Source organism: Tetrao urogallus (assembly GCF_951394365.1).
Source record: "Tetrao urogallus genome assembly, chromosome: 17".
Taxonomy (NCBI): domain Eukaryota; kingdom Metazoa; phylum Chordata; class Aves; order Galliformes; family Phasianidae; genus Tetrao; species Tetrao urogallus.
The window spans coordinates 6171967-6181881 of NC_136830.1; the positions used below are offsets into that span (position 1 = coordinate 6171967).

The following is a 9915-nucleotide window of genomic DNA, read 5'->3' on the forward strand; positions in this document are numbered from 1 at the left end:
AATTTTTTGTGGACATAAGTATGTCTAAATCACATGAGTCATCTCAAGCAAAACAGCAGAAAAGATCTTTAACCACTGTTAGGAGCAATTTTTGCCAAGCATTCATTTGCATGCACTGAGCAACCATCCTGCTGTGAGGGTGCTACCCTGGCATTGATTCATTTGCCCTATACGCAATAGGGCTTTTTTTTAGATTCCTGTGTGCCACTAAGGGCAGCCTGTCCAGGTAAGCAGAGGTCCCCGTGCCAGACACCCATGAGATGTGCATCTGCAGGGCATGCGAGCCTTGGCTGCGCTGTCCCATCTGTGCCCCGGGTCCAGCTGTAGGCTCTGCCGGCCAGAACCAAAGTGAAGCAAAATGAACTGAGCTGTGCCCAATTGAGCCACGTAGGTCCAAAATCAACTGAACCAACGTAGGCCACGCCAAACTGCGCCGAGCCAAATGAAATTGGGCCGAGGTAGCCTGAATGGAGCTGAGGTCCGCCGAACCGACCGACGCAAACGGGCAGACCCGAAGCCGGGCCGAGCCGCGCCGACACGGGACGGAGCCGAGGGGGGAGGCGTGGCGGGGCGGAGCCGGACCGGACAGCGCCGGGGGCGGGCGGAGCAGCACGGCGGAGCGGGACTGGGAGCAGCGCAGCGATGTTGCGGGTGGCGGGGTTCGTTTCTCGGCTCTGCCGCGGCTCGGCCCGGCAGCTCTCGGCCGCCGCCGCTTCCCCCATCCCCGCACCCAACCCGAGCCCAGAGATCGCCTACAACAAGGTATGGCCGGGCCGCGAGCTGCGGGCTCCGCGAGGAGGCGGAGAGCTCCGAGGCCCGGGAGCGGCGCGGGCGGCCCGGCTTCGGCCCGCTTGGCGAAGCGCGGCCCCGGGGCGGAACGGCCGGACGCGGGGCGGGATGGCCGAGCGCCGCTGGGAGGAGGCCCAGATCCGCGCTGCTCTGCGTGGGAAGCCCGTGTCCGTGGGGAGGAGCTGCTGCTCGGCGCCTGCCGTGTCTGAGAACTGAGTTCTCTGCTACGCGGGGTGCCTGAAACGGGCCGATCGGGGCAGTGCTGCAGCAGCTCTAGCGCCGCGTACAAGATGGGCTGTATGAGCGCTGCCCGAAGCCTTGCCCCGCTGTCCCGAGGCTCCCCGTGTCCCCGCTCAGCTCCAGCCGGGCCGACAGGCGCTGGGAGGACCCAGCAGGGCAGGAACCGCTGCCAAGCCACGAGCCGTTTGCTGGGATTCGGATTCTTTTTGCCGACTCGAGGCTGTCTTTTATTGCGCACTTCTAGACTGACATATCTCCTCCTTATCAGTGCCATTTTGGAGTCCTCACAAACCACGTCCCTTTAATTAAACAGCCTGTTAATATGCCATCTAACTGATTCCTCCAAGGTTTGGATCTAAAGTTCAACACCTATTTGCTCGCTTCATTCCAGATCTTCATAAATAACGAATGGCACGATGCGGTCAGTAAGAAAACCTTCTCTACTATCAATCCAGCAACAGGAGAAGTTATCTGCCAGGTTGCTGAGGGCGACAAGGTAAATGTTCTGTTGATGAGATCCATTCAGTTGCTATCTGAGCTCCCCCCTACAGCTCTGCCACATGCCATGTTTGCAGTAATAAATGTTGGATCTACATCAATATTATTATCTAGTGCTGCTTGTGCCCTTCCTTGACTACAGCTTCCGTAAGGATCCTCTGGGTTTGCCTCAGTCCAGTGGCTGGGAGGTCTGGGAGAAGTTGTGGGTGGATGTTGCTGTGGGTGCTATGGCAGGAATGTGATCCAGTCGCAGCACGGGAGAAGACAAAAGGTTTGCATCCACCTGGACTGCTCTGTTGTGGTGTATGTGTGCAGTGGGAGACCATCCCCAGCCCAAGGAAACTTAAGAGAGAGTGATATAACTGTTCTGTGAGTTAGGTGAGGCCCTCCTAGGAGGCTGGCAGAGCAACGGTTCTGCTTCCCAGCAATGTGGGGCTCATCCTACAGCCTGGATGCTTGTCTGTATTCCCCAAGGGGGAGGTGAGCAAAGGAAGCCCTGTTGTTGTTTGCTTATCAGCAAGCCAGAACAGAAAACCAACTAGAAACAAATGACAGTCCTGACAGGACAGAATGATGGATTTGAGGTACAGGATCAAAGAAAACATACTGGTGAAATCTAATCCTGAAAAAGTGTCAAAAGCAGACTTCTAGAGCTTTTTCCTTGCCCTGTGCTAGGATGTAAATATCGACCTTGCAGATGATATCGTGGAAATAACTTGACAATATTTGCACTCCAAGTAGCTGAAATAACAGAGCGTAAGCACAGGTGGTGGCTGTGCAGCTGCTGCACCCATCTGTTCAGCTCCCCCATCCGCAGGGATGCAGGTGGCAGGAAAACCATGCGCAGAGGCTGCATTGCTGCATGGCACTGCCTGGGCTGACGCTGGGATGAGTGGTCCTGGGGCTGCAGCCGGTGAGCTCTACAGCTCCAGGACTGACGTGTGCCTTGCAATGGTTCATTCGGCCGTTGAGGCAGAAAGTCCTTGTCCCAGAAAGGCGGTCACGAGCAGCCGCTGGTGCCATGTTTTCTCCAGGAGTCCAGGAAGGGCTGTAGTTGTATTCTGGGAAGGAAGGTGGGAGCTGGTTACCCTTTTCTCATGCTCTTGTCTGGACTCCTCTACAGGCAGATGTGGACAAGGCTGTTGAGGCAGCCAGGGCTGCTTTCCAGCTGGGCTCGCCTTGGAGGAGGATGGATGCTTCGCAGCGGGGGAAGCTGCTGCATCGTCTTGCTGACCTGATTGAGAGAGACCGGGCGTATCTGGCAGTACGTATTGCAACCTGGGGCAGAGGGAGGCACAGATGGGTGGTTTGTATCCATAAGGTGTGGTGAGGATTTTAGCCATAGAGAAAACTGACAGACCTACGAAGGACAGGAAGGGAAATAGTTTGGGGAACCTGAAAGCTAATAGGCCAACACACAGAACTGATCCAAACAGCAAACTGAGAACCAAATCTGAATCTATATGTGTGATTTTCCCCATCTCGTTGTATTTGTAGGCACTTGAAACTCTGGATAATGGCAAACCTTATTCTATTGCCTACTTGGTGGATCTGGACATGGTTGTCAAATGCCTCAGGTAGGTGTGGAGGCCACAGTGACAGCACAGTAACTCCTCCAGCCCCCCATTCCTGCCCATCTGGCCTGTGGTGGTTGAACCTCTGCACACAGACAGTAGATTTACTGACTGAGGCGCTGTGGCTGACAAGGCTGGAGCTGACCTTTCATTCTGTTTCTGGTTTCCTTCCTTTTTTTTTTTTCTTTTGTAATTAAGAATGAAACTGTAATGCTTGTAACTTCCCGAAGGGTTTTGTTTTATGTATATACTGGATTTGCATGGATAAAGGGATCTGTAATGCAGTACACAAATGACAAAATATACACTGTGCAAATCTCTGGCAAACACGTGAGAGACAAATGTTTGTATTTATTGTCCATTTTTATAACCACCTTCTTGGGGAATCCTTGTGTTAGAATGTGCTTTATGAAGTGACTGAAGACAGGAGGAAACCAAACAGCTGAAGGAACATTTCTTGTTTTCTAGTGACCAGAGTCTTGTTTTAAATTCACTGACCAAAACTTTATTCTTGCCAGGTACTTTGCAGGCTGGTCTGATAAATTCCATGGCAAAACCATCCCTTTAGATGGAGACTTCTTCTGCTACACCAGACATGAGCCAGTGGGAGTTTGTGGACAGATAATCCCGGTGAGTGAAATGTATCAGTAGGTCCTGTGGCATTTCAGGAATTTGGTGTTATGATGAGGATTTATCTTAAAATGCAGGTTATTATCTGTTGTGCTAAGCTCAGCTTCCTTCTGATGGTAAAAACAAAGTTACACTTGTACCGGCTGGGAAGGCTGTTACTTTGAAATCACAGAACTACTCATTGATTTGATGGGCCGTGTGTAACATTTACTTTGTATTTCCTGCTGCTGCAAATGAATAAAGAACACAAACCTCTTTATAGGAGTTGTGCGGCCCAGAGGCACCGTTCAGGCTTCTGACTCCAGTGCCAGGAAGTAGTTTGTGTGACGAGGAAATACAGCTAGCATGTGCAAATTCTGTTTTATATAACAAATCTTTTCTCTGTAACTGGTAGCAAGCACAGCAAGGTGGTTTGTCAGCAACAAGGCCAAATGGATGCCAGGTCCAGTCAGTGATATCTGCTTACAAGAGTAGCCAGACTGACTGCTGCCTGCATTTTGTCTTTGCGTGCTTCTTGTATTTGCATTGTGCAAGAGCTCAACATGAACACCTCACAAGTCTGCAAGTTCTGCTCTGTCATTACAAAGGCTTTCTTTCAAAACACCTCAAAAGAGAAATGTAAATGCTAAACAGACCATAAAGATTAATTACAAAGAGTTGTGGTTTTGCAATAGCACTGAGAAGCTTCGCAGTTCAGAGTACAATCTTCCTGGACAAGCAGAAGGCAGTGCCTGAAAGGGAGCCAAACGCAGCTGAGCAGCTTGGGGAGGATCAGGGAGTGCTTCCATAGGTGCTGCCCCTGCAGATCTCAATGAAGCTCACTAGTTACTTACTCATTAATTGGCAACTTTCAGACTCAGACCAGACAATATTTCTGTTTTGCAGTGGAACTTCCCGCTGTTGATGCAAGCATGGAAACTTGGGCCTGCCCTGGCTACTGGGAACGTGGTTGTGATGAAAGTGGCAGAGCAAACCCCCCTGAGTGGTCTCTATGTAGCCAATCTGATCAAAGAGGTGAGAGAAGAGGCTGGGTTCTTCGGGCTGACTCACTGTCACTGTTGGAGTTCAGGGTAATAAGCCCAACCGACGAGTTACAGAGGACATGTGAGAGGGACAGAGAAGTGCTGTCTGATCTGAAGGAAGAATGAATTGTCTCAGATATCCTAGCATTTGTTTTAGCAAAAAACAAATAACCAAACACCCTCATCTCCATACTTATGCGTGCAGAGGGCATCCTTGATTTAGGGAAAGACTCTGAAGTTAAAGTAAGTTACAGCTGTTGGGTGATTAGAAAGCAAAAATACATTTCCCAGCTACGTCTGAGATACAGGGTGGGGAGAAGAATTGTCCTGGTTCTCACAAACTGAACACTGAAACTGAAGACCTGGGAAATGAAAGTGAGATAGGAAATGCTGTTCTCTGTGGGAGGCATATTGGAGCTAACAGACGAGTGTATATGTCATCTTTGATCATGCAGGCTGGATTCCCACCAGGCGTGGTGAACATCATCCCTGGCTATGGGCCCACTGCAGGAGCTGCTATCTCTGCCCACATGGATGTAGATAAAGTGGCCTTCACTGGCTCCACTGAGGTAAAGGAAGACAAATCTTTAGGCCTTTGGGACATAAAGAGCATTTAATTCTTGTAAAACATCTTCTGTACAAAATACTGGAGGGGCATTGCCTTCTACAGCTTCTTTTGAAAAGTACAGCTGACTTCAGCATGTGACACTTTATTTTACTTCACTTAAGACTCCTTTTAGGTGCTTTGTTTTAGAACATCTAGATGCTTTAGAATACTTACTATTGTTTTCCTTGTTCTGGAGGTGGAATTCTGGGCAGATCTCAGTTGTTCCCCCAAAGCCCTAAGAATGAAGGGATTACTATTAAACTGCTGATGGAAATCTAAACCAGCTGCCCTGCCAGGTGCTGCTGTATGCTGGAGCTAATCCCTAATACCTCTTCTTCTCATGATGCAGGTTGGGCACCTGATCAAGAAAGCTGCAGCAGAGAGTAACCTAAAAAGGGTGACACTGGAGCTCGGAGGAAAGAGTCCGAATATAATCTTGTCTGATGCTGACAGTAAGCACCTGCTAGCGTTAATACTTGATCTGTACCTTTCACATTGGCTTGCTGCAAGCAGAGCTAGAGGAAAAGAAACCCCTCCTATGTTGTGTGATACTCCAGCTCTGACACCACCTGGCTGTGAACAATAATTATTCAAACAAGTCACTTGGGTTGGTTTTATTTATTTGCTTTTTTCTCTCCTCCTCAATTCCAGTGGACTGGGCTGTGGATCAAGCCCACTTTGCCCTCTTCTTCAACCAAGGGCAGTGCTGCTGCGCAGGATCCCGAACGTATGTCCAAGAGGATATATATAATGAGTTTGTGGAGAGGAGTGTGGAGAAGGCCAAGTCCAGGGTGGTTGGAAACCCATTTGACTTTAAAACTGAGCAGGGACCTCAGGTGAGAGCAGGAAATGTCTTGAGCCATTATCTCATGAAATAACCCAATCTCGAGTAACTGCGCATCACTGGGTTAGAATGAAAGATGTCCTCCAGTCTCCTCGTTAATCTCCTTTGAACTGTGCCCATTATCTCTTTGTGCAGGAGGGAGAAGTTAATTAACCGTTCTGATTATTCCAACCCCCCCACTTGAAAGAAGCATTTAAAAATTATCATCTCTCTTTGAAGCCAGCCTGGCAGTCTGTTGAAATGAGGAACTGATAGAGCACAGCTGCACGCAGAGCAGGTTGCAGTTACACCCCTTTTTTACCCCTGACAAATACCAAACTGATCTGCCTGTCCTGACGGCTCTTAGGTGGATGAGGAGCAGTTTAAGAAGATCCTTGGTTACATCAGTACTGGGAAGCGTGAAGGAGCCAAACTGCTGTGTGGTGGCAACCCTGCTGCAGATCGTGGCTATTTCGTCCAGCCAACCGTCTTTGGTGACGTGCAGGACAACATGACGATTGCCAGAGAGGAGGTGAGGCCTGCAGCAGTAGTTTCTCTCTACTTTGTCCTTCTGCACCCTCTGATGCAAAATGATCCATGTCTACAAGCAACACTCATAAACTGAGAACAGAAATGGAAATGTGGCACTTAGGAAGTTACCACAGCAAACTTCACCCTGCGTTGTGACATGCTGGGTGCTTTGTGATATGGGAGGTGGCCACATAGATTGAATTTATCATCCTGGGTAACTTCTAATGTACATGTGTAACTCCAGTGTCACCAACAGAGCCTGTCCTGAGATCAATTTACAGACTTTTGTCATGTGATCTGTTTGGATTATGCAGATATTTGGGCCTGTCATGCAGATTATGAAGTTCAAAACAATTGAGGAAATAATTGAGAGAGCAAATAACACCAAGTATGGTCTAGCAGCAGCAGTCTTTACAAAGGATATTGACAAGGCAAACTACGTGTCTCAGGCCCTGCGAGCTGGAACAGTCTGGTAAGCCTTGTCAGCTCCTTCTCCTTAAAGTGCTGGAAGCTTTCTTGGGCTCTCATTTCCCATCAAGCTTCCTGTTTGATAGCCTCCGTCAGCTTTGGATCGTCACAGAATGTAATGTCAGACCTTCAGCTGCAATGCTGATTTTTGGTACAATTTAGCTCTATTAAGCTTCTGTTCTCCCACTGTGAATTAGCAAATGGGGTGGGGGGAAAAGAAGCTCAGTGCTGCAGCTGACAATGTCAGCAGCTGCTACAGGACTCTGGTACCAGCAGTGATCAGACCATCGAGCACATCTGTACAATCTGGGCTCTGCTCAGATACTATTCTGTATTCTGAGGCCATGCTGAAAATTATGCCAAAGTCAGGACTTTGCCACAGTTCACACAGGGGATTTTGGAGACCCAGCATCTCACTATTTCATTTATTTAAGGATATTGAGCAAACCTTGTATATCATTTTTTTTTTTTTAATCACACGTCCTTCAGAGTTTTGGATAGCAACCCAGACTCTTGGTTATGTGATGCAAGATGTGACCTAATTTCATGGTGTTCTGTTTCCTGGTCGATGAAGATAAGCTTCCAGTACTGAGTAACTCTGTTGACTAAGATAACTAACAAATATGGAAACTGTGCCCAGAAATTCAGCCATCCCTCTGCTGTAAACAGACATTTGCTGTGAAAGAGCTCTTGCGTTACCCTTACAGAGGTAAACAAGAGGTTCTTAACTCTTGGTTTCTTTTTCAGGGTAAACTGCTATAATGTGTTTGGTGCACAAGCTCCATTTGGTGGCTACAAGGCATCTGGGAATGGGAGAGAGATGGGAGAATATGGTCTGGAGGCATACCTGGAGGTGAAAACTGTGAGTATTCCTGCTTCTGGGTATCTCCCAACCTTCTGCTGTAACACCAAATTGTCTTTATATGTATTGGTATAGGCTGGCCAGAGAGCTGCAGTTCTTTCCAGTACTTCAAACAAACTTGGAGCTGCACGTGTGAAATAACCACAAACAAAACTCTGTGTAACTGTATTTGAAACAGAAAGCCAGTCCTGTTTTATACAGCTGAAAAAAGCAAGGATGTGTGACCTGACTGATAAGTTACCAGTTGCCTGCACCACTTGGCACAGTCTAGCTGTTTCTCCCTGTAAATAATGCAGGTGTGTTGGCTTCTCTGCGTGCTTACTTTGCGGAGACCAGAGAGAGCCTGTGCTGGGGGTGCATGTCAGTTTATGTGGGTATAAACTTGTAGTTGCACTCATCACTTAAGAGGGGGAATTTGAGCAGTGAACACCAACCCTTAATGCCAGTATCCTGAGTTGACACACTTGGGGAACTAACCCCAAGGCTGGGGAAGCATTCCAAGCATTGGGCAGTCCTGTTGGTGCAGAATGAGCAACCTCCCAGAAGGCAAGGCAGAAGGGCTGTCCCATTGCCTGCCTGCAGCTGCAACGTCTCAATTGTGACAAGGCTCTTGGCAAATGACAAGCATGCTGCTCACCATCGAAGTGTGTAATGGTTCAGGGCTTCCAGCATGTGACTGGCAGGGAGCTCATGTGCTGTAGGAGCTCCAGGTGACAACAAACAAGTGTGCCCGTTCCCACCCCTCCAATGAGTCAGAAAGATCCCAAAACTGAGGTGCTCCCAGGCAGCAACACACTGACCTCTGGTTCACCCCAGGGAGATGCTGCTGCCTCCCAGCCCTCAAGTGAACCTAACCAAACAGTTTGCAAGAAAGTAGCACGTGATTTTTGTTTTCTCTAGGTGACAATCAAAGCTCCACAGAAGAACTCCTAAAGGACAGCAACCTCCGCGTGCTTGGAAACACCTATGCAGCTTCATGAGATACAAAGCAAGAAAACCTCTTCTTCTAACACACAAAACTTAAACAGAAAATACATAGCTCTGCATTAAGAAACTATTCCTTACAAGGTGCCTGAAGGAGCTTTTCTTACAAATCTTACTGAGCTTTATCTTTCTAAAATACCAAATACAATTACTTGAGCACTAACGTGGTACATGGGCGTGCTCCTGTTGCATCTGTAGCTGACGACCGCGCCCCCAGCCTCATCCCCCCAATCATTTAGCTGGGGCTCCTAACAGTTCTGTGTAAGCCAACAGCCGCTCTCGGCACGCTGCTGTTACCCCACCAGACGAGGCGCGGAGCTGCGCAGGGCTCTGCAGCGCGGCCTGAGGGGACGTGAGGTGAACGGCTGAGGCACGGACTGCCTCTGAGCTGCTTCCCCCGCTCTCGCTTTGTACCTGCTCGCAATAAATACTTTTCCCTCAGTATCGCTGACCCTACCTTCTCTCGGAGCGGGGACTCGAGCAGAGACTCGAGCACACGGACGATTTTGCGCTGCCGTCCCTTCCCTTCGTCCTTCGGTCCGCCCGCGCTCTTCACGCCGCGCCTCAGCAGGAGGCGCCAACAACGCGCGCTCCTCATCTCGCGAGTCTTCACTCCGCCCCGCAGCCTGAGGAGCCGCGCTCTTCAGACGTCGCTAGGAGGCGCCCGAACCTCGGAAGGCCCCTCAGGGGCTTTCACGGCTCCGTCGCGCTCCTAGGGCTGTCCGTCGCCCGCCTGTAAATCGCTGCGCCGCCTCGGCGGAGGATCCTAAAATTCTCCGGTGGAATCCAAGAGCAAGCGGGAGGCTCGGAGCGGCCTCTCGCGTCGAGTGTGGCGGCAACGAGAGCTCCGCGGCGGGCTGCGCGGCCCGGCGGGGCTGCCCGCCTCG

General features: G+C 49.7%; 1 protein-coding gene across 1 annotated transcript; it reads left to right on the forward strand.

Annotated features, from left to right (window-relative positions):
* Positions 1–642: 642 nt before the first annotated feature.
* On the forward strand, positions 643–9324 carry ALDH2 (aldehyde dehydrogenase 2 family member; the record flags this gene model as incomplete). The annotated part of the gene is made up of 13 exons (XM_079543774.1): positions 643–762; positions 1421–1525; positions 2651–2791; positions 3025–3104; positions 3620–3731; positions 4617–4745; positions 5209–5322; positions 5710–5812; positions 6012–6196; positions 6551–6715; positions 7029–7186; positions 7930–8044; positions 8945–9324. The coding sequence occupies 13 exons, from the start codon at positions 643–645 to the stop codon at positions 8975–8977; spliced, it is 1560 nt and encodes a 519-aa protein (XP_079399900.1). The 3' UTR covers positions 8978–9324.
* Positions 9325–9915: the final 591 nt, after the last annotated feature.